Source organism: Parus major, chromosome 3, assembly GCF_001522545.3.
Source record: "Parus major isolate Abel chromosome 3, Parus_major1.1, whole genome shotgun sequence".
NCBI classification, from domain to species: domain Eukaryota; kingdom Metazoa; phylum Chordata; class Aves; order Passeriformes; family Paridae; genus Parus; species Parus major.
In genome coordinates this window covers 55462480-55486879 of record NC_031770.1, presented here as the reverse complement: position 1 = coordinate 55486879, position 24400 = coordinate 55462480, and the positions used below count along the sequence as shown (strand labels likewise).

At 37.7% G+C, this 24400-nt stretch overlaps 1 protein-coding gene across 10 annotated transcripts in view; it reads right to left on the bottom strand.

Moving 5' to 3' along the window:
* SYNE1 (spectrin repeat containing nuclear envelope protein 1) overlaps positions 1-24400 on the bottom strand; it is a 301154-nt gene that overhangs the window by 48591 nt on the left and 228163 nt on the right. For all 10 annotated transcript variants that reach the window (XM_033512756.1, XM_033512754.1, XM_033512746.1 and 7 more), the window contains 16 exons: positions 23798-23929; positions 20947-21143; positions 19906-20038; positions 19347-19529; positions 18378-18527; positions 16692-16868; positions 15976-16131; positions 13075-13230; positions 12184-12354; positions 10174-10307; positions 8570-8774; positions 7180-7362; positions 6022-6168; positions 4844-4998; positions 4396-4543; positions 605-699 (listed from right to left, as the gene is read on the bottom strand). In XM_033512756.1, the coding sequence (XP_033368647.1) occupies positions 605-699; positions 4396-4543; positions 4844-4998; positions 6022-6168; positions 7180-7362; positions 8570-8774; positions 10174-10307; positions 12184-12354; positions 13075-13230; positions 15976-16131; positions 16692-16868; positions 18378-18527; positions 19347-19529; positions 19906-20038; positions 20947-21143; positions 23798-23929 (2522 nt within the window). The remainder of the gene's footprint in view (positions 1-604; positions 700-4395; positions 4544-4843; positions 4999-6021; positions 6169-7179; positions 7363-8569; positions 8775-10173; positions 10308-12183; positions 12355-13074; positions 13231-15975; positions 16132-16691; positions 16869-18377; positions 18528-19346; positions 19530-19905; positions 20039-20946; positions 21144-23797; positions 23930-24400) is intronic.

Sequence of the window (24400 nt, the reverse complement as noted above, 5' to 3'; positions counted from 1 at the left end):
ATTAATAAAATTCTCACATTCCAATGAACAGTTCCTCTTAGTACTATGATAACCTTGGGAAAGTCAGTTTATAAGCACAGGTGAAGCCACTGGTGATCCACTGATTTTCATTCATTTGATTACAAGCATTTAAAACAAAATCCCAGGCATCAATGAATTCCTATTCCATCACATTAAGGCTGCAGGTGCTCTTAAATGGCAGTAGGGAATCCTCCTGGCAGAGGCAAATCCCCAGGTGGCATAAATCAAATGCAGTGGCACTAAATGTGTCACTGCAAGCTCCTCTGGGGCAAGTGACATGTCGAAAATACATCGGAATAGATATATATGTAACACGCTTGATATTCCAAGACAAATCTTTGCCAGAGAAGCAGCCTCAGAAGGTTATTGTATTCCCAAATGCATTCACATGCCCCTCAGCATTCTAAAGAAAAATGTCTTAAGATCTGGCTAATTAACAGCTTAACCACAATAATAGTAACTTCCACTTCAGAAGAGCATGATCTGAACACTGCTATCTGCTACCTTCTCTGTTTGGAAGTCTCCTGCTAGTCTAAGCACAACTTCACATAACCAGCAGCAGCAACAATACAGCAATGTCTACCTGTCATCCACCTGTCCTTGTTCCAGGAGGTGCTGGCCATCAGAGATAATTGAATGCAAAATCTGCTGGCGGCTGAACATCTCTGCCTGGAATAGCTGTTGTACAGGAGACAAGGGTGTTAAAACAAGATCTTACATTTTAATTCTGTCTGTACACACTGATAAAAATGAATTTTCATGTATTTAATCTTATTTAATCTTAATTCAATGGGAATTTTGTCATGGCCTTAATAGAAACATGTTGCAAACTCTCATTTTAGAGGTACTTGCTGCTTTTAGTAATTATTATTAGTTCTTCAAGACCAATATTATAAAGCTAAATTTTATCAACAGAAACTAGGTTTTATATTTCTGAATAGAGTTACGTGATCGACATTATAATTCACAACAAAATCCAGATAAAAGTATATTTTGCTTGGACAGAAAGGGCACTTTTTATTTTATGACATGTTTAAGAATTTCATAATCTTTTGTTTTGTTACACAGACCATGTGTGATAGTGTTATATAAACTTTCAATACATTTTTACATTGTCAATAGAGCTTTAAAAGAAATAGACAACTATGTATAGGAGCTACAAAATAATTTTCCACTTCTTCCAAGTTTTCACATTTGTTTTCCAATTTCCCCTACAAATAATAATGGCATAATAAACTTCCGCAAAACTTTTTAAACCCTCTTATTACTTAAATGTTACTTAAGACAAAAAATTACCTAATTATTACTTAAGAAAACAAAACTCAAGTGTATAAACTACTTAAACTTATTTTTAAAAACATCTTTTCTTTTAGTAATGGACCATGTCTCTACATAACATTCTTCAGAAATATTTCTGTGTTAATGAAGGTATATTCAGGCATCACTGGACCCACTCTATGTTCAAAAGGCTTACAGAGAGATTCAAAGAAAAAGTATACTGGCATGAAGCTTGAGATATTTTTTCTTTAAGAAGTGATGGTACTTGCAGTTGACAGAAGTTCACCATTGCCTGAACTAAGAGCTACTATTCTCCACTCCTGTTATATGGCAGCCCACCAGCTCAAATTGTGGTTGTACCAATCCCTGCATCCTCCACATTTAAATCCCTCAAGCACACTGCATGTAGCTTAAGTCTTCTACATGATGCAGTAATTTTTCAAAATGGGACTTTTCCTCTCTGAATGACTGAGTTAATTCTGAAGTGCTATTCAGGTCATATATTTTCTCATAGAAATAAATAGTATTGTCTGAGTTCTTTACAGAAATATTTGATAGTGTTCTTTGAATACCTTGGCACTTATCATTGACTGAGTATGAATCAGAGGGAAACTGAATGCTATTATTATCTCATGAATGAAGCCACAATAGTGGGGAACTGAGAATTTCAGAAAGCTGAGCAAAAAGGCAAAAATTTTACTTTCTGTCACATCTATTTTTGTCAAGTTAGGGGATATGAAGCATTGGAGGTAGCAGCATCTACCAGCATCATTGACAGATTGAGACTACATAGAACACAACTGGCTGCAACTAGTTAAACGAGCTGCCTGCCCAAAAACCCCAACCTTTCCCACCCTACCCCCTCCACCTCCCAAAATATGAAAGGAAAACTAAGAATCAGCAAAACCAATTCCTTCAAAAGGGAAAATGTTAATTTTTGTAATTTTTATAATTGTAACTTTTTTAGGAGGACAGGTGAAATAAAAGTTTATCAAGCATGATGAACTCTGCTTAGAGTGGATGTACTCAAGCTCTACACAAAAGTAGAGATATTTTGGTCACCACCCACTTCCTTTCCATATTTACACTACCTACATAAGATGGATACTCTTTTATGTAGGACCACTTGTCACCCAAATTTATTATCACATGTAGACCACCATGAATCACAGAAACAGGAGTTCAAATGAGAAGGAAAGGAGGGCAAGTGTTGAAATGTACAACACCAGCGCACTGGGAAGAAATCTGGTAATTGAGTTGGCAAGCAACTTCCTTCCCTTTCCCCTGCCAGCACTTTTCTCAAGTGCTTGTCTCAGTGCATTCCCACTGCACGGGTGTCCCAAGCACTGCCCCATGTACTGCAGAACTGTGCAGGAGTGATTACGAGATTGTCCTGGCAGTCTGATGCAGACGTCACTGTTAGCACATGATGTCTGAAAAAGCTATCACCTCCACCTTGTAAACTCCACCAGGAAGATATTTCTAAATAAGGCCACTGAGGTGGGTTGGGGTCTTCTTTGGGTAAAAACCAGCGAAAGTTACAAGTCACTGAAAAGGCAATAATAGAGCTGGAAGCATTTCAATATCTATTCTAGGAATCCAGGTGTAAACAGACTATTTTCTCATTATATTCAAAACTGCAAAGCAAAACGGTAAGAAAATGCATCTCAAGAAGTAGAGATTTGACCCTTTCAGCCACAAGGAGTGGAAAGAAAATTCTTAGTGACTATCAGGAAGCACTGAAAAGGACATTGTAATGAATTCATTTTGATTGTAAAAAATGCCAAAAATGTTAAAAAAAATAAAAGCAGGTTACTTTTTTAAGGATTAACTGCAGTATTTAGAAAAACAGATATTAATCATCTTAATTCTGAACTGACTTTACAGTTGCAAAAAAAGGTCTTAAATAGAGTGCCCAAGTAATGTTCATCTGCGCAGATCAAAGTTTAAGGAATTAAGCTGAGATGTCAAGACAAACAAATGCAAGAAGATTGCCCTAACTCCCTTCAAAGAATTCTAGCTATGACAAGATGCAACAACACTAGGAAATCATCCACTTAGTAATGATTTCTGAACATTCAAATCTCAAAGACCTGAGATGTTTAAACTTACACAGACTGTCCAGTTAATGCTGACAGCGATGAAAGGAAATCAAATAGATGATATTTGTGAAAGCAAAGGCAGATAGATGCTAAGGCAAATGTATGCTAAAGATGGTTGTGAATTACTTTTTGCTATCATACATGCATTCAAACATGATGCTGTGAGATAAAAGGCAGGAGAGGGGGAAGGACATAACTCTTCCTGTAATCCATCCTGAGTCTAAGGGAAGGTCAACAGAAAAAGTTGTGGGAACTGAAACTACTGGGGCCACATGGGAGCTCTGGTATGAAAATTGACTTCTTTTACTTGATCTTTACCAGGATTCTTGGCAGTAACAGTATGGGTGGAGAAAAAATGTGCACCACTTGACTTCACAGAAGAATCATAATCTCTGAATCTAGTACTAGTAAAAACTCTGAATCAGTTTTTCCCTGCAGCAAAAGCTGTCCTAGCTCCTGATTTTTTACAAACAAATGACTCTAGCACACAGCAAAGACCAAATCAGCTTGTTCTCCAAGGAAATGTTATCCAATGGAGGCCCCATGGTGATTTATATAACTCAGTACTTGACAAAAAACTCTTCAACATGCTTTTTAAATGCTATATGCATTGATAATTTAGTAAAAAATAAACAAAATCAGAAAAAATATTTTCTCCAGTTAATGAGTGAAGGCAAAGAACCAAACAGCATGAGAATCATTAGGCTTTTAAAGGAGCTTTGGTTTCCTTGGTACAAATGAATCTGAAGTAGACTAAACATAGAGAACACACACTCATAGGCATAGTGATACATTATACACAGACACTCAAGTCCTCCTCCACGCTGGTTATTATTGACATGGTTGCATGCTCCTGTTTTTAAGTTTTCCTCATATGGTGCACACAAATACAATTCAAGGCATGCTATTGTATCATTCAAAAAAAGAATGTGCGTTCCTTCTATGTATAAATAGTACGTGTTTCAGCGATGTATAAATATATATGATTACTTGCCTCGTGTTCCCTCTGTTGCTCCAAAAGCCTTTGGTAGTTTCCTGAAACCTCTACTGCCAACTTCTGCTCAGTCTGAACTAACAAATCCATCCATGTCCCACATTTCTCCAAGAACGTCTGCTGCTGCAGCAAGAAAGACTGCAACTTACTGAAAGAAAAAAAGAGAGATGGATTTAGGTAATTCCAAATCAGATTGGTAATATCTTTCTCACTTACCTGCCTTATTGAATGTATTTAGTCAATACTTAGAAAAGTAGCAGTCCTACTCGTTTCAAATCCTGTTAATCTGTGGCAAAACAAGCATCTCAGCATAATGGCTGTGCTCTTTACTTTTAAGTACACCTGAAAAAAGGCACTTTGGTCAACAAAATACCTGAAACATTTCTGTAGTCTGCAAAAAGTATACTTTGTAATTTTTAGAAAACTGTAGAACAATCTCTATCCCCACCTGAATCTCTCTGTAGTCTGAGGGGAGATCAGAGACCAATGTCTGTTCAGGTTCTGCATCCTTTTGATTTCCTTGTCATTCAGAGGAAGCCTGTAACCCAGCTCATTAAGACGGTCCAAATCAGGGGCCATGCTGCTGAACTTCAGCATTTGACTCTGGAACAAACAACAAAAGTGATTACTGGGAAGCTCAGGAATTACATTATTATTGACATGAAAATGATGAACTAGCACTTAGTTAAATTTAGAATGGCCTTGGCTGCCACCAAGTGGTAAGCAATCTCTATGACAGGGAAAAAAACTACATTTCCAGTTTTCATCTTCTGGTCCCAGACCAGGAGAAGACTTGTGTTCATGTTTAAAAGTGTGCAGAGAAGTATACTTAGATTGCACTAATGTGTTTTGCTGAATTGGGTATTTACAGCTCAGAGCTGAAGAAGAAGGCTGGTGTTTGAAGCTGTATGCCTATACTGTCAAAATAAGTGAGCTTTTCTCCTTGTTTCTTAGCCTGAATCATAGGCTGGCAAATTCCCACTGACATTATTAAACTTTTTATTTTTATGTTTTTGTTTGCAGTACAGAAATACTCAATTTACTCCATAAGTGGAATTCTGTCTGTAGTTAATCTTGATAGAAAAATAATGGAAGATTACAATAACAAACCCAGCATAGATGGCAAAGTTCAGCAACTTCCTGTCATGGCCTCTGAATAAAGGAGAGGGGAAAAAGAAGATCCACAAAGAGAGAAGTGTGCAAGGTGTCAAATGAAGATAACACAGTACACACTATGAATGTTCCTTCAGTATATCAAGTCACCCAAATGTATAGATCTCTTCTTACCTAAATGATATACCACTGAGACACAGGAATTGAATAAATTAAAAGGGAGAAAACAAGATTAAGAAAATGTCCAAAAACTGCTACAGTTTCCATGCCCATTTTGATCTGTTATTTATTTCATTCTGAACAGTTTGACTGCCCTTTTCATCTTTACTCAGGGACAACATGACAATCATTCCCTGACTGCCACCAAACTTCAGGTTCTCAGTCTTAACTTTTCATGAGTGGTAGTCCTTTGCCACCTATAGAATGCATATATGGTATCTGTGCATACCCTGCACTGGAAATAACCAGCCCAACAGAAGCAAAACCCCAGCACTTCCTTTGTTTCTTAGTCACCTTGAGTTGCTCCATTCTACTCTGTATTGCTGAGACATCAGATGAGTGACTGGGATCCTGTTCTTTCAATGTTTCTTCTGCTTCTGTTATCCAGGTCTCAAGGACTTCCAGGCTCTTGGAAAAGGTTTGATAGTCCAGAATTCCAGCCTTGAATACAAAAGGATCCACAGTTTAGTAACTTTGGCTTCACAGCCTCCTTATTGACATTACACTCCTGTTTATTCTCATTATAGATTTACAAACAGTGGAATTGGCTAGGAGGAATTGTAACTGCTGCTTTGCTTGCAGACTGTGGAATTAGTTGGATTTTTTTTTAAAGTTAGAAGAGGATTTTTGATCATAGCAAAGGCAACTTCAGCGAAGTACATAAATGTCTCCTTACCTTGAAATAGATAAACTTTTCTAACTTTCTTTTATGAAAGAAACTCCTCTGTTTTATTTATTGCCAGCAGAGAGAACTAGTAACTGTTACTGCAATTTTAAATTAAAAACTTTTCTTGTGTTTCGTCTCCTCAAAGTACAGTTATACTGTAATGACATCTGAGACACTGATGGATTTCTTGAGTAATTCTTCTTTTCTCTCAAAAAGAAGATGCTACCTTTGTGTCTTTTTCATCCAAATAGTTTCCTATAGAATACATTTTTCCACTCCTTTTTTGCTCTTTAGTCTCTGGTGACACAAGCAATTTGGCAACATCTACTAAACAGACTTTGACACAAATAGTAGGTGTCAGTCTGGTCATTGACATTAATAGGAACAGCAAAAAATCAATTCTACACAATATTCAAAATATCTCATTTCTTTTACTGTTGAAGAAATAGGTGGGAAGAGTGTTTGTCTTCAGGGGAGCAGTAGCTGTGGATCCAGCTGTTAGCACTATTGCTGTGTGCAGAAAACACGGCCACCTTGGCATTCCACACAGATGTTTTCCTCCATGAGGTTTGCTATCCTTTTCCCAGAATTTGGACCTTCTTACAAGGTCTCTTTGGTGGACTTGAGCATATTTTCTACTCTCAGCTCTGGCTTCCAGGGAAGTCCAGGAAAAGCTGATTAACAGGTATCACTACCCCCTTTTCCCAGGCAGATTTAGCTAGTTTATGTGTCTTCAGGGACCACAGGATGATCCCATTTGAGGACTGTAAACACTGTCTATGTACCTGGAGCACAGCCTGTTGCTTGCAGAGAGTCTGCTCTAGGGTTGTCAGACTCTGGTTCAGAGAGAGATGATCAGACTGTATGGCTGCTGCTGCTGAAGCCTCCACCTGGCTTTTTAGCTCCTCCCCCAGCTCTTGAAGAACAACCAGAGACTCCTGTGCTGTTTTCAAATCCGCCAGTACATCCTGTGGCAACACATTGAATAAAGACACACACAGTTAACCTGGCACTCTGGTGGTGTCATCATCCACTGATTTAAAGGAAGAATGAAATGAGTGAACTCAGACACTGTAAGGAAAACTTTTATTTACTACTGCATTTCAACATCAAACTTTCCAGTTGCATTCTGTATGACATGAAGAATAAAAAAAAGATATGTCAAAGAACCTGTACTGAAAGAAACAGAAAAAATACAGTGCTCAAGTACCTTTGAGCAAGCCTGAGTTGTTGATGAGACAGTAACTATTGAAAGAAACCATTTGAATTTACTGACATGATCGTCCTAAGCAGTGGCAGCCCTCACTGTGAATTGATTCAGGTAGGCCTCCCTTTGCTTCCTGCTATGATTCACCAGGAGGGCTGAAAAAATAACTTTTGTAAATGGCCTAACATAATTGTTAAAGAATGGGACATCAGGAAATAAATTATTTGAACCAAACAATTTGAATTGCCAGTCCATGGTGCCTGACCATGGCAGCAAATGCTCCAAAAGATAGATCATGAATGAGTTTATTTTTTAAACACTATCAAGCTGGGTTTTTTATCACTGCAATTGTTTTGCTTAAACTGAGAAAATTCATATTTTATTTTTTTGGTCAATGACACTTAACATTAACTTATGTTCAAATGAACCAAAATACAAGCACAGAGAGGAGATAAACTATTCTGCTGCCTTGAGATGCAACCTTGAAAAAGGAAGAATCTCAAGGTTTCAGAGTGAATGGTGTCTTTCCATAAGGAAGGATAAAGACATCTCCATCATTCTAAAAATGTGAACAGTCTTGACTGGTGGCAATATAGTCAAATAATTTTGAGTTTCTTTCTATTATAAGGAACTAAAAAGAGCTTGGTAGAGATACTTTCCCAAGCATGAATATCTTCATTAAGCAGGAAACTGAGTCACATGATGTAATTTATCCACCTTCTCCAGACAGAAGACTTTAGATACAAGCTTCTGAAACAACATCACAACAACTAATGGAGGGATTAAAATTTAGAGACACTCATGAGATTTGAGCTCTCTCTCCTATGTCTAAGCTGCATCAGCAAAATGAAATAGGTTAGTATACAAGATTCCAAAACACCAACTACAGAGTTTAGCAACAGAGAGCCTCTTGAGATTTTATTTAGCCCACAGAGCTGAGAAAAGCTGCAAAGCTTAACTGAACTTACATTGCAGTCCCGAATCCAAGTAGTAACTTCATCATCAGCGATGTCTTTGCTGGTTGCAGTCTTCAGGAGTTCATTGGTCTGGTCTTCTCGCTGGTGGACTGTGGAAGAGCACTGCTGGTAGCAGTCCTTGTACCTCTGCCACAGCTGGAGCAGGGCCTTGCTGGCACGCAGCCGCTCTGCAATCTCCTGCAGGAGGTTGTTCCACCTGGGGAAGAGACTGCATAAGCAACCAAAGCCTGGGAGTCCAAAACAACTATCCATGGCCCACGTTCTCTCTGCTGTTTCCCATGGTCTCTTGACTTTTAAAAAAAATGGTAATAATCAAGATCCAGACATTTGGTGAAAATAACCAAACCAAGAAATTTCTGTTTCAATTCCAATCCAGGCTGTCCTGACCTGTCACAACTGTGTGATCTGTGCTGTATCCTGGATGCTGTTTTTTAATGCTGGTGGTCAGAGCTGAAGCACACTTTTTGAAGTGAACCTCCTGCTATTTCCACTTAGTACCCTCAGCATCACCAAGTATCCATGACCAGCTATGCACTGCTAATAGCAGATTCCTGTGAGGGTCGAAGATGCCCAGAACAGCTGTAAACGAGGCACCATTTCTTCTCCTGCCATTTCCTCCCAAACTATAACACAGTATTTAAAGTCATAAAGCTCTGTGTAACTCACTTGTAAAATATTCCCAGACATATTAAAAATCTTTATATTTCTATTATCTAATTAAATATCTAATCTCCCTTTGAATTCCTTCCTAGAATAATTTCCCATTGTATTTTTTGCTCTAATAGCAACCATGAACACATGCTTTCTCAAATGTGCCTAATTGTTTCCTTACTAAAGAAAATCACAATATTTCTCAATTATTATTGTATGATGAAATGCAAAGGTTTTGGAGCAAAAATTCTGCCAGCCATCACTGAAACTATTAAATTTTATGGTGTCTTTTGTGAAATGGGGTTAAATAATCCCTCCTCCTACTTTTGGTTTCTAGGACAGGACTGAATATAGATTAAAATAAATGTGATGTGATTCTGTTTTCAAAAAAATAATCCAAATTTTCTACCAAACTATGTTTTTTCTTCTGGATCTTCCCTTCCTATATCTGAGTAAACCCTTTTATTAGTTCTTGCCTGAAATCAAAGCTGGGGAAGCTGTTTGCCAAGGTACTGGTGAGGGGCTTAGATCTTCCTGTTTATGATGCCCTTCCTACAACTAGAAATAGCAACCTAAAATTTGAGGAAGCTGATGCAAACCATTGAAACACTGCAAAAAAAATTTTCAGACACAGTTCTCAAATTTCAAGCACAGTATTATTTTCCAGCATGGTATTTATGAATCTTGTTTGGCAGTCAAATGCAGAGCAAAACTACTGACATTAATGCCCAAATGCTCACCGGAGAAGGTGTTTCATTTATTATGAGCAGTAAATGAGAGTTTTACTCCAGTCCTTGGCAAAAGGAATAATCCTTCCTGTTCCAGCAAATCCCTCATAACCCCAGGAACTTAAAATAATAATATTTAAGAAAAGTAGGATAATGGAAAACTGGATAATGGATAAATACAGATTTGCAACTGAAATCGACAAAGACATTTTCTACCTCATATTCACTTCTTTCAAGGTGTTGGTAAGTGTTTCAGTCACTGGTGGGTGACATTCTTTCAACAATTCATTGGTCACAGAACCAAATTTCTGTAAGCTATTCTCTTGTTTTTCCAGTTCGTCTTGTAGGCTCTAGAGTAGAATAATAATGAAACAAAACCAAATCACAAGTTAACAAAATTTCAAGATGTAGAAACATTTCAAAATAGTATGCATCAACTGCATTAGATTATGAATGAAAACCTATTTTATGTGTTTCATATAAATAGGGTGTTTAATATAAAGATTAATTTGATTTTATATCAAATAGAGCAAAAAGTAAATTTTAATCTTGTATTTCTGCAAAATGTAAAAATCTTGAAGAAGAAATTATTTTAAACAAAGAATGAGTAAGCACATGGACTGATTCAGATCTGAAAACGTTAACAGATGGATGAAAACTAACTAAACAACATTTTCCTGTTTAGAACAAGATGAAAAAGTAACAACATTAAGAAAGCTATATTCTGACAAAAGGGTCTCGCTCCTTCAGTTACCACCCTGATTTATGTCTGTCAGGGAAGTGTGTTTTATCCAGCAGAGGGAAGTGAGGCTGATGAGGGACTGGAACATCTCTCTCACAAGAAAAGGCTGAGGGAGCTGGGCCTGTTCAGTCTCAGGAAGAGACAACTGAGAGGGGATCTCATTATCATACATAAATATCTTATGGGGGAGTGCCAAGAGGACGTTTCCAGGCTCTTCTTGGTGGTGCCCAGCAGTGGGACAAGAGGCAGCGGACAGAAACTGATGCACGGGAAGTTCCAGCTGAACACGAGGAAAAACTTCTTTACTGTGTGGGTGACAGAGTACGGGAACAGGCTGTCCAGAGAGGGTGTGGAGTGTCCTTCACTGGAGATATGCAAGAACCATCTGGACACAATCCTGTGCCATCTGCTCTGGGATGATGCTGTTTGAGCAGGGAGGTCAGACCAGATGACCCACTGTGGTCTCTTCCAACCTTACCAACTCTATGATTCTCTGAAAATGCTCTTTTTTCTTTTTTTAAACTTAAATATTTTTATGCATATTATTACAGTTTGAAAGCCCAGCAAACCTCACCCTGAGTTAAAAATTCAAAATCTTAATCAGAAAAAAAATGTAATTTTCTGTATCTACTGTTTTACCAACTCTTTCTCTCTAATGTGTAAAATCCAGAATGGCTGTAAAGTCCATTCTTGGATTCTCTTTAAATCCTGGTTTTGAAAGTGCTGTCCATGCTTAGTATAAGTAATATAATACTTTGGTTTTATATATGTCTGGAATTCAGATCACACAAATATTTAAATTATAATGTAACTTTAAATTTGCTGGTAAATAATAACAGAAGAACAGCTTAACAGCAACAGAAGTTCTTCTAATTGGGGCACCCAGAAATGTTTGCATAATTATTTTTCATTTCAAAGATGAAAACCATTGTTGAAATAAAAGGGTTTTTATGTAATAGAACAATAATTTGAATATTTGTATTTAATTAAATTATTTATTTATATTATTATTAGTTTATAATTTTATAAAAGGAATCTCCTTGTATTTTATGCTTTTTTACAATGGTAAATTACTAGAACATGTGAGTGTCTCAGCTCCTGAAACATTATTTTTTGATTATCAATCTACTGCAAGGTTGCTGGGGGTCTAAAAATGTGATCTCAACATGCACTTGTAGCTCTGAAGCCTGATGAAGTAGCATGAGAAACTTTAGTTTTAATGGCCATTAGCATCATTTAAAAACTTGTAACAATTTGATGGTATTGCTCAAATTATAAAGAATGGCATCAAAAATCTAAAAAGAAAACAACTATGCCAAATTAATTTTTCTGCAAAATGAAACATGCAGTGGCTGGTTTATAAAGTGTTCTTTTAATGTCATGTGATTTTAATGTGCCAGTATGTCTTTACTTCTACTTCTTATAAGCCAAAATCTGCAGTTATGTGCAACCATGCAATTTCAGAGAATGTGAGCTCTTTTCACCTGAAGTTTATCAACTTGGACTTTCACAGCTTCCAGAGAACCAGTAAGAAGATAAAAACGGGACAAAGAATATCTGGCTTCTGTCAGGTAACTGTTTAGTTCTTCATAAGCCACTTTATAAATGCTCCATTGATCAAGAACAGATTGCAACAGTATCTTCAGTTGGCTAACCTAGGAGGAAGGAGGAATAAACACAAAAGTAAATTAAAAGCATTCAAGCTATTTGGAATATCTTTAAATTATTTTCTTTCTTTGGATCTCACATGCTTCTTTTCCTACATGCCTTATTTTAAACCTATTGAATAATGAAGATTTTGTACAACCATCAGCTGGGCTTACAATGGGAATAGCATAAAGTTCTTCATTTAAAAAAGGTTGGATGGAATGGACTGTAAAGATGTCAAAATTCATTTTACTTTAGTCCAGAGCAGGATCAAGTGAAATTTCTTAAGACTACACACATCTCTAAGGCAGGATAATCGGCCTATGGAAATCAGCAGAGAGGCTGGCACTAACAAAATGCATTCCTCCTGAGAAGACAGACTGATGTTGATCAAAGTTTGAATGCTGAAAATTAATGCTGATCTCTTCCTTATTCTGTGAGACCTGTGGGCTTGAAAAGTTAATTCCTGAAAGGTAATTTGGTTCCTTTACACTAAATATCAGGGAGCATCTAAAAAGCTTCATTTACAATGACTAGAAGCACTGCTGAAACAAGAAATATTATACCCATTTTATGTGGAGCGTACACACAAACTTGGAGATTGATGGCTAGAGACATGGAAAGAGGGACACAATTCCGAAGAAATCCAATAGCTGCAACTGCTAATTCCCCCTCTCCTCCATGCCTTATTTCTAGAGCTGTAATTTTCCCCTCACGGATTCTTTTACCATGTGATCCAAATTGGCCCAGGAATGGTTAATTTCTTGCAGTGTATTCATAACAGCAGAAGAGACTTCTTCTTTCTTGTTCTGTATCAAAGAAAGACCACTCTGTTCTACATTTTCTACTTCTTTTTCCTTTGCTCTTATTGATTCTTCTAATTCCTAAAAAAAAAAAAGAAAAAAAAAGAAAAAAGAGACCTGGGTATTTTTGCTTATTTAATTGACTAAATAACACCTTGATATAGAAAAGATGCCCATAAGCTCCTTGTTTAAAAAATAGGACACATGCTAGCATATTTTGATGTTTTATTTTCAAGACATTAATAACTCAACAGCAATTTCACTGAATATTTTTTGTTCCCTTTGAAGTCTTGCAGTTTGTTGATTTAAATAGAAGCATTAACTTCTATGTTAATGTCTCTATGTAAAACTTCTGTATAATTTTCTGCTGTCTTGTAAGAGTGAAAAACTAGTTAAAAATAGCCATTCCTAACTGGGAAACTACCTATATAATTTCATAGCATGGTGCAGGCAGATCCAAGAAAGTCCTGCAGTGCTGTGACTCATAGGGAAGCTCTGGGAAGCACAAACACTGAGTCTGAGCAGAGTGGGGCAGTAGGGCTTGCAGGCTGCAGGCCAGCACACCTTTGTGTTTACCTGCCAGTATGATACCAAAAGTACACTGTGAGGTGGCAGCAACCTTGTGTTACCCCTCCATTAACCATGTGATCTCAGGTTATTTTGTCATTTTCTGCAAGCCTCTCCTTACTGAGAGAAACAGATCAACAGAGAAAGAAAATAATACAGCAGAACTCTGGTCAGCCTGAAACCCCAGGTTTTTAATAAATTCCACTCCCTATGAATCCCTAAACACAACAAGTGAACCATTGCCATAAGAGACTTTACATTGTAGATAGCTGGGAAAGTATTTGGAGCAAAATTCTCCCCAGTCTTGCAAACACCTGTTATTAATAGAATTTATCCCTCCAAAAATCTGACACACTTTTGTCTATATACATATTTGTGAGAGCATTTTTGTGGCAATATTTATTCTCAGTCTTTTTTTTTTTCTGTATTACTTCACATTTCTTCAAACATCTAGCCATGACCTTGTTCCAGAGCAGACAGAGTAATAGATCATTTTTTATCCAGCTGACAACACGAACACTTCTAAGTTGAATGTAATAAAGCTGACTTTCCAAACAGTGTATTTTTACACTGAAAAAAGTAATTTTACTTTATACAAGGTTGCTCCAGAATTCCGAATGTAAGAAAGGCATAAGTTTCAAACACCAAGACCAGCAAATGTTTCTGTTTCTCTCTGAAAAAGGCTTTTTTATTTATAATTTAAAATTCAAAATTGAATTAAAGATGCATTATTTTTTCTAACTCTGTCAGGAAAAAATGGTTGACTCCACTTATTAAAATTACACTAAGGAGCAACTAACTTTGGTTAATAAATAAACTCCAGCTTTTGCACTAGCTGAACCAGATATCTTGGAGTGTCTGATACAGTTATTTCTTAAACAATTTGTTTCTCTGCTGATCAAAGTCTCCCCATTCATAACTAACTCCCCAAGTGTATTTGCTAACTTCCCTGAGTAAAAGGAATCAAAAAGGTGATAAATCAGATTCAGCTTTGAACTCCAGCCAAGCACAGACTGCTGATTATGTCAGGCTATGTTAAATTACCCTTGCTTCAGCTGTATGGGTTTATTGTGCTGAAACCATAGATACCTGAATTAAAACTAAGCTAAATTAAAACTGAATTAAAACTAAACTTCAGACAGATTGACAACTTAGGTCAACAATTTCAGAAAAAAATTTGACCTCTAACATATCTGGCCTAACCACCCTATTTGCCTTTACAGAAACAAAGGTAACAGAGCAAATTCTTTTATACATTTCATTTGATCTTACAGCTGTTCTCTTTGCAAAGAGATGAATGCTAAATTATGTTTCTCCCATTAATTAAATTCATGAAGGAAAGAAACATAAACACACCCTTTTATGGTGATGAGAACATCAAGATTTTGTGCATCCAGTTGGCCTGACAGAGTTTTAATTTGATTTGGCATGCAATTTATTGTATGGTATCTGGTAGGACAAAATTATTTTGAATAAAAGTTATGTGATGCCTGATACTGTGTGGAGGCTTGTGTATCAATTCAAAAGTAACTGTTCTGCCTACACAACTGTAAGCTTTAGCTCTGGCCTGGCAGCTCCAGAGGTAAGCTTCTTACTATCTAAATATGTGCTACTCTGAGTAAGATGTTCAGGGATAACTGTGATACCCAGTTCACTGCTGTGTTGTCCTTGTATGAATTCCATGTGAAAAACTGTTGTGGTTCAAACCTATCTGCATTATGTAAAGTTGCACTTTGCCTCATCTCATCTTTGTACATCATAATTGTGACTCTCTTTCCTGTTCTGGATATTTGAAAAAAACAAAAACAACAAAATTCCCAACTTTCTGAATGGAAGCATAAAACTTCCTTGGATTGTAGAATTTTTCTCTGAATAGTCAGGTGGAACATATGAGATGGAAAAATAATGGAAAAAACAGTGGGCCATGGAGGAAAGATAGCGAAAAGGCAGGGAAAAAACCTTAAGACTGGCTAAACAGCTATGACAACATATTCCTTTGACAGTCTTCTAGTTCAGTTCACCTGGCAAGCTTTGAAATGTCCAGTGTAAAAATAACAACAACTTTAGTTGGTCTTAGGCAACTTTGAGACATTATGGCTCCTTCCTCCTCTTTTATTGCTTGCACCTTAGGAATGAAATCTCTCCTTTACTGAAGTCAAGAGCTGAGTCATTGACTTCACCGAGGATTTTACATGAATTTATCAAGTTTTGTTTTAAACTCTTGGAAAGAAAACACTATTATTTATAAGTAGACGTTACCTGACAGTCTTTCAAAGCATTCTGCACTGAAGCCTGGTCTCCAATTTTTTGTTGCTGTTTCAGCTTCTTTTCTTGGGTTTCAAACCAAATTTTTAGGCACTGCACATTATTTTCATATTCTGTCCAGGATTCCTGCAGACCTTCCAAGAGCTGGATCTGCAATGAAAAATGAGTAGACAGTTTCTCATACAATTATCTTTATTTTTTTATATAAATCATTGAAGATCAATGCAAAGTAATGCCTTCTTGGAATTCAGTGCTTTCACTGAAAGCAAGTTAAAATATATCTAGTATTTTAACAGAATTAATAATAACCCTGGCTTCATTCAGCTGGGGGAAAAGAGGACAAAAGAATCATCTCACTGTGCTGTACACTCCTTGTAGAAAGGCATGGAGAAAGTGGTGGCAGACTATTCTGGGAGATATTCAATAAAAGGAGAAGACATAAAAGTCACAAATCGCAACACGGGAAGTACTGATTGGGAGCAAGACAAAAACTTGTCCCCAGCAGAGTGGTTAAGCATGAATCAGCTACTCAGAAGAGTATGTGGAATCTCTCCTTGAAAATTTCAAGATTCAGATAACCAAGTCCCCTCTGATCTAACTGTAAAGTTAACACTGTTTGAGAAGATTGACGTAGACTTCCAACCATTATAATCTTAATGTTCTATGCATTTTGACAGTTCACTCCAGAGCAGTTAGATTTTCTTCCTTACCTTTTCTGTTATCAGGCCTTGCAGGATCTGCCAGCGTCTGTTCATTGCTCCAAGCTGTTCTGCAAAATCAGTTTTGTCACTGCGTTTACTTTCAACATCCTGGCTGCTGATTTGTAGCACTGATTGATTCACAAAGTCGACAGTCAACTGTTTGCAATTTAAATCTATCTTGAAACCCTAGAAAAGAAAAAAAAATTTGAACTAACAAAGCAGCACAAAAGTACTGCAATTTCTCACCTTCCTGCAAAACAGAGGAACAATGTTCAACAGCTACATCTTTATCACAATTCAACTAAAGGGTTTTTTAGCAATTGACCAGGTATTAGAAAACAAGTCTCTCCCACTGTAAGCAGAGAGAAGGTTCAGCACCACTTGATAAAGCTCAATAGGCACCAGTTCATGGGACCTGATGAAATGCATCCCAGGGTCCTGAGAGAGCTAACTGATGTTGTTGCCAAGCCACTTTCCATCATATTTGAAAAGTCATGGTGGTCAGGTCAATACCTAATGACTGGAAAAGGGGAAACATTGCTCCTATCTTTATAGAGGGATGAAAGGAGAACCTGGGGAAGTACAGGCTGGTTAGCCTTACTTTTGTGTCTGGGAAGATCATGGAAAAGATCCTCATGGAAGCGATGTTAAGACACATACAAGCCAAAGACACGATCCAAAACAGCCAGAACAGGTTTACTAAGGGCATATTGTGCCTGACCAATCTGGTGGCCTTCTATGGAATGACAACAAGAGAAGACTGACTGATACCATCTACCTAGAATTCTGTAAGGCATTTGACACAGTCCCAAATGACATCCTTATTCCCAAACTAGAGAGACATGGTTTTGAAGGGTGGACTATTCTGTGGACAGGGATTTGGCTGGATAGACGCAGCCAGAGAGCTTTGGTCAATGGCTCTGTGTCCAGGTGGAGAACAGTGATGAGTGGTGTCCCTCAGGGCTCTACTTTGGGACCAGTGCTCTTTAATAAGCATTATCAATGATGCAGTGAGATCAGATGCATCCTCAGCAAGTCTGCAGAGGACATGAAGCTGAGCAGCACAGTTGATACAAGTACAGAATGGGACACCATCCAGGGCATCTGGGCAAACTTTACAACAAGGCCCATGAGAAACCCATAAAGCTCAACAAGTCAAGTACAAGGTGCTGCACCTGTGCTGTGGAGATGTTCTCATTGAGAGCAGCCCTGCAGAGAAGGATCTGGGAGCTCTCATGGATAAAAAGCTGGACATAAGCAAACAGGGTGCACTCACAGCCCAGGAGGCCACCTGCATCATGGGCTGCTTCAAAAGAGGAGTGGCCAGCATTTCCAGGGAGGTGATTCTGCCCCTTTGTTCTGCTCCAGACCCTGCCTGGAGTACTGCATCCACTCTGGCAGATCTAATAAGGTTTTAATAATGTACATATTGCTTTGGATTTTCCTAGCAATTAAGGTAAGCATATTAAAAGTTATATTCCCGCCATAAGTAAACAGCAGAGTAAAAGTAATTTTGGCTTCTTTTCTGCAGTATCAAATATTTTGCAGTTCTAATTTGCATACAATTCCAACCACTCCACTAAATTGGTAATTTTTTTCCCTAAATCACTTATATTTCACATATTTATATATATTTAATTGTGGTAATAATGAGGATAATTCAAAAGGAAAATTAATAATATTGCAACTCAGTACCTTGTACTTCTGGACGTAACCCTGAATTGCTTTCTGTCCTACTACATTTTTTATATTTTCTTCATCCTGCTGAATTACATTTTCCATCAGTGAAATCCAGCTCATAACCTCAGTGATGGCATGGCGAGAAGGAATTTTGTCCATCTGGAGCTGTTGAGATAACAGACTTATAACTCATGTTGTGAAGAAAATGGGTAAGAATTCCTTGCTTTGCATTTACACAGTTTCAGTAGCTGACAGAGTACTGCTTGCCTGCATTTAATCACTCAAGAATATGTTCTATGACATTTTTAGGTGGACATATATATTTTTCATTACAAGGACTACAGAATGACATTGTTTTGTTTGCTATCACAGACTCAGTTAAGATTTGTGACCCTTCCTCTCTCCCCATAAATCAGTTGTCACTAACTCTAAGGGCATTCTAAGCTACAAATTAAAGCAACAGCTTACACTGATAACTCCCCAGCAACTACATATTAAGACAACTTTTCAATCAGTATAATTCTCAAAGTTCAGTATTATGGCATTAAAACCCCAAAACTGCACAACTAAAAAGCCTCTTGAGCCTATACACACTAGCAAAAATCAAGAATGTTTTTAGACCTATTTTGTCTTTCACAGACTTGAACCTAACCTACTCAATTTGAACAAAACCACTACCCAAACCTGGCAGGGCACGAGGAAAAAAACCCTTTTCCAGAAAGTATACCAATGTGTAGAAAAAAACCCCACCTGTTCTTTCATTAAAATTTAACAAATATCACTATGGATGTCTGAAAGTAATACTGATGGGTACTAGACAGGCAGGATTTGAAACTAAGCGTAAGCCTTCCCACAATAAAACAGGAATAACTTTTTTCCTTATCTTTCCTCACATGGAAAAATTGAGAAAGGAAGCAACTAATCAGTGCCAACTGTACAGACTCAGTTTTCTGGAATGTCGAAGGCCATTGCTGGCTTTCTTACCTGGTGTAACTTCTCTTGCACTGCTGGGATTTGTGTGAGAAGCTCTGTCCACTGGGTTTCGATGTGGGACAATCCTGCACGCAATGCAGCTGTATCTACTTTCTTAAGCCTGAGGAGCTGGTTCCCAGTACTCAGGACAGAAGATTTCTGTGATGATTTAGCATCTACCTCTTTTGAAAATTCCTGTAAGCAGAACCATTTTTTGTGGAAATAATTAGGTACTTTTTTTATTTTATTTAGACTTTTAGAACCTTAGAAAGCTAAGGATATCCTCCTTTCCCTTTAAAACTTTTTATTGGTATTCATCAGCTGTATTTCAGAATAAGAACAAAAACTGGGTTCAGTCATAAAATCTTTTTTTTTTTTTTTTTCAGAATCCTCAAGATTTACAATCCTTGCATATAGCAAAGAAGTGCTTAATGTGCACAAATACCAGCATTTTGAAGAACAGCATACCTACATACTCATCAATTATGAGAAGAAGTATAACCATTTGGTTAATCAACTATGTAACTGTAATTGGAGAGAAATAGGTGTCCCAGGTTTGTGAACAACTTACCAAAAAGGAGTTCAGGTGGTCTCGGACTGTTTCTAGTTCCTGAGGAACAGTCAAAGACTGCTGGCTCCAAAACTCAAGTCGCTCCTTTGCAGATTGCAACCACTGTGTCAATTCATTTGATTCACTCTGATACCTGGGAAGATGTTTAAAGAAGACTGAAACAGTCATTGCCACTTCTTGCCTCCAACTGAGCAGTCTTTCCTCCATGTGTTAGAGGAAGATACTGAATGCCAGATTTGAAATTTTTTAAATCAAATTTCAGAAAAATTCTGAAGTAGTTTAATTTTACAGACAGGCATGGTATCAGGAAGCTCTATTTTAGCCACTATGCTCACAATTTTTAAGAGTGCCTAAGTTTTGCCTTTAGAAAAAAGTTTAATGAAGGACAAAAAATAGGTCTCAAACCACTTTGGACAAGCTGTAACCCCACCCAAAGCACATAAACAGACTTTTCACTTCCATTAGAAAGCTCAGTCTTCCTAAATCTTTACCAAGAAGTATCTCAGAGCAGAAATTTAATTTTTTCTTTTTCAGAAACCATCTCCATATAATTTCACATGCCAAGCAAGTAGTAAGATAACAGAATATGAGTGTCCACACATAAGCCAGGGATTCATAGACAAAGTTTCGATACCAGTTAGATAATTAATTTCAAAAGTAGCATATGAACGTTAGCAAGGTAGCAAAAGCTCCCTTCCATATACGCACTGACACAGACACACAAGAACCCAGAAGCTGCAATGAATCCACTAAAAGATGCTGAGGCTACTCATGGCACCCAGCAAAGCACACAGCTGATCAACTTATATGCACACGGGGCTTCTAAATCAATCATCTAAGAAAGTATTTTCTCATTTCTTTGCACCAGCTCTTATCTGCTTTATCTTTTATTATAAATGAGAGACTACAACAGCACTTCTGCAGAACAGAAGAGCAGTTTCCTTTCTTTTAAATGTTGAATCAAATATGCCTGGGTTCAGAATGGCTTTGACCTGAAAAGCACAGGCGAAGATCTTTGTATTTACCATTACACAGCATTACCTTGTCCAGTGCTTCAGTATTGTCTCCAGCCTGTGAAGCTCCTTGGTGACTTTGCTGGTGTTACTTAACCAGCGTTCTCCTAGTTGGTTCAGTTGACCTTCGAGTTCTGAGCAGCTAACAGAAAAAAGGAGCCTCTTCCCATCATCCAGCACTTGGTATAATTTAGGCTGGTATTCAGTCAGGTTAGATCTCAGATGCTGTAATGACAGAGGAGAAGGTTATATAACTGTTACCACACTTTCTCAACAGTTAATTTCCTTTTACTGCAATTTGTTGCACATCCAATGTCATCACAGAACATCAATTTTTATTTCTGCTCCAGCTCTAGAACTCCCCAAGAACCATCATGAAGGTAATCTGCTCAAAAGCTGAACATGTTGCCACAAACCCAATCATATCAGTATGTCTACTGGTTCCTCCTTATGATGAACTTCTCCTCCTACTTCGTCTAGATATTCTATACCTGAAACTTTACCAGAACTTACTTTACCATCTGCTGAAAACCCACCATCTACTGCAATGAACGATAAAGATGTCCAATATAAAATTATTAACAGTGGTTCCCTCTTCAGCCCTTCCAATGCCTATCTTCAGCTCTCTAGCCATCTCACTCTTTTACCAATCTACCCTTCTTCTCTTCATGGCAACAAAACAGAAGATCATCCCAGCCATCCAAACCCCTGAATACAGAGACCAATTTTTATTGCACAAGAAAGCAAAAAAGGTAATGAAAAAGGAAAGGCTGTTAATACTATTACCCAGAATGAACCTGGAACTGAGACAGATTTAATTTAAATGGTGACTTGTGGATGGGTAAAAGAAATTGTACATGTGAGCAAATATACTGGCTAAATTCCACCATCATTTCACAAATACTATGGATTTTAAAAACAGCTGTACATTGGTATAAGTTTCAGTGTGAAATGTACATGCATTCCCATTTTTCAGCTCTGTTGAAAGTAATCTGAATATAAAAGGTACAAAACTACCAATCTTATAGTGAGCACATGACCTTTCTATCACTCATATTTCCTCTTTCACAAAAATAGAGCCTATAATAGATTTGAAAAAAATTATCTTTATGTGTAAGTCTGTGTATTTACACATATATATAAAAAAAGAAAATTCCTAGATATGGCTTATTCTAAGATAATCATAAATTTATTATGATGGATTTTAAAGCTAAATGTGGCCAATTAATAAAATCTATGATATAATGGAATACAAGAATCTGGATTTGAAAAACCTAGCTGATGTAGCTGAAAAGAAAAACAAAAGAAGAAAAATAATTTAGGGTTAGAACCAATACAAAATGATGCCTAGCATCAAACAAACAACCCCCCCCACACACAATAGATTGTTTGTTTTCCTCATAACATTGGAAAATCAGAAAGCTGTCCGGTAAAGCAACTAAAAAGATAACACAAAGTCAATTTTCAAAAAAAAAAATTGACAGACATTTTTCTGTAAAACAAAAAAGAGAATATAAAACCCCCAACTAAAATGTCTAGTATAAGGAGACAAAAACAAAACACTAGACCAAAGAAACAGGATGTGGTAGAAAGCCTGTACTTAAACTACTTGCTGCATCTGGGGAGGAAGGCAATTTGAGGAACCACAGGCTGTTCAGTCTCACCTTGCTCTCTGGAAAGATTATGGACTACATCCTCCTGAATTCCATTTTCAATGACAAAAAGGACCAAGAGACAACCAGGAATATTCAACTTAAATTCACTACCAGACTTCTTTGACAAAATTACTGTCTCTGTGGATCAGACTGACTTCAGCATGACCTTTGATACCATCTCTCACAGGACCCTCCTCTAGCAGCAGAGAGAGTTCATGTCTGGATAAATGCAGTGTTGGTAGGCTGAAAGTGAGCTGCATTGCCAGTATCAGTGCTAGTGATCAAAGGCTTGATGCCTGGCTGGCAGGTTGCACTGGGCAGAGTGCTCCAGAGATTATTGATATTTTATCCCAAATATCTTCAACATATTCATGGCATGGATCATGGCAGCCAGCATTCCCTCAGTAAATTTCTGGATGACACTAATCCACTGGATTAGGGAGAGTAATTGGGACAAAAAAAATGGCAGACTGATTCCAGAGACTCTACTAAACTAAAGGCTGGAGACAGCAGAAACCTTGGAAGTCTGAAGAAATGCAACTTCCGCACCTTGGGCTGACTAGCTGTATTTCTCGGTACAGCTTAGGAAGGAAATTAGTAGTATATTTAACCTGGAACTTTTAAGGCAAGCCACAGCCTATATTAGGGCTGTGAACAACCAGATGAAGTTATTTTATTATCCTCATCTAGATGGTGCTGATGAGGCCACATCTACTCCTTCTGATTGTGCTCTTACCCATCTCTCACTGAGTTGAGGAAGAAGGAAATGGTCAGGGTCTGGTGTAGAACTATTAAGTTATTTAGGGACCTAGAACACATGTCCTTCACAAAGAGGGTGTGGGAAATGTGCTTGCTTCAGATTGATGAGCAGGAGGCTAAGGGCCAGTCTAACAAAGATCTACAGCTGTTTGAGGCAGAATTAAAAAGATGATAGAGGTAAATGCTCCTCAGTAGTGCCACACAATATAAAAATGACAATGGTGACAAGCTGAAAGTTGATGTTACTGACTGGGCATTACATAAAACCTTTTATAGCAGATGGTGGTGCAGGACCGCAACTGGTCCTCTGGTCAGCTGTGGGACATTGATCTTTTGAGGTTTCCAAAGCTGTTGCTGATCCAGCCCATGGCAACTGTAATGCTTCAAGCGGTAGGCTGGACTTGATGACTGTCAGAGATCCCTTTAACCCCTCTTTTCTACAGAGAATATCTACAAAGCACCAACCTGAAAAAGTGTAATCCTGTCTGTAAGCCTGTCTTCTGTCTCTTCTACCAAACCAACAGTGGGGATGTTTCCTTCAACAGACTCCAGCTGTCTGGTGAGCTCCTGGTAATCTTCATCCAGATGCATCCAGGTCTACAAGAACAAATTATCCATGTATATGGTAAATCTGGGTATCTACAAATTTTCCTACTTCTTTTTTTTTTTTAATCGGAAACCCTAGAGCTAGCTACATGGTTGTGAAAGTACAGAAATAACAGTACAAATGTCCAGTGAACCTGTAAGAAGACACCATCCCCGTGCCAAGCTCAACTTTTGGTAAGAACAAATGGATAAAACTATCATGCTCTCCTTAACCAGCTAAAGCCAAGCAGCTCATTAGACTTAGAGGAACACAGCTTGTCCTCCCTGAAGGTCCCAACAATTAAACAGAAAAGACTGTAGTCTATGGATGCTAAATTCTGACAGTGCCTGTACATATTACAGGCTGCAGAGCTTCTCAGACTGGTCCTGAGAAAGTAGTCTGGGAAAGAATTAAAACAATCCTCAGGGACACAAAACAACCTTGCAGGTGTTGTTATGTGTTCCTTGTTTTCCTTGCAGGAG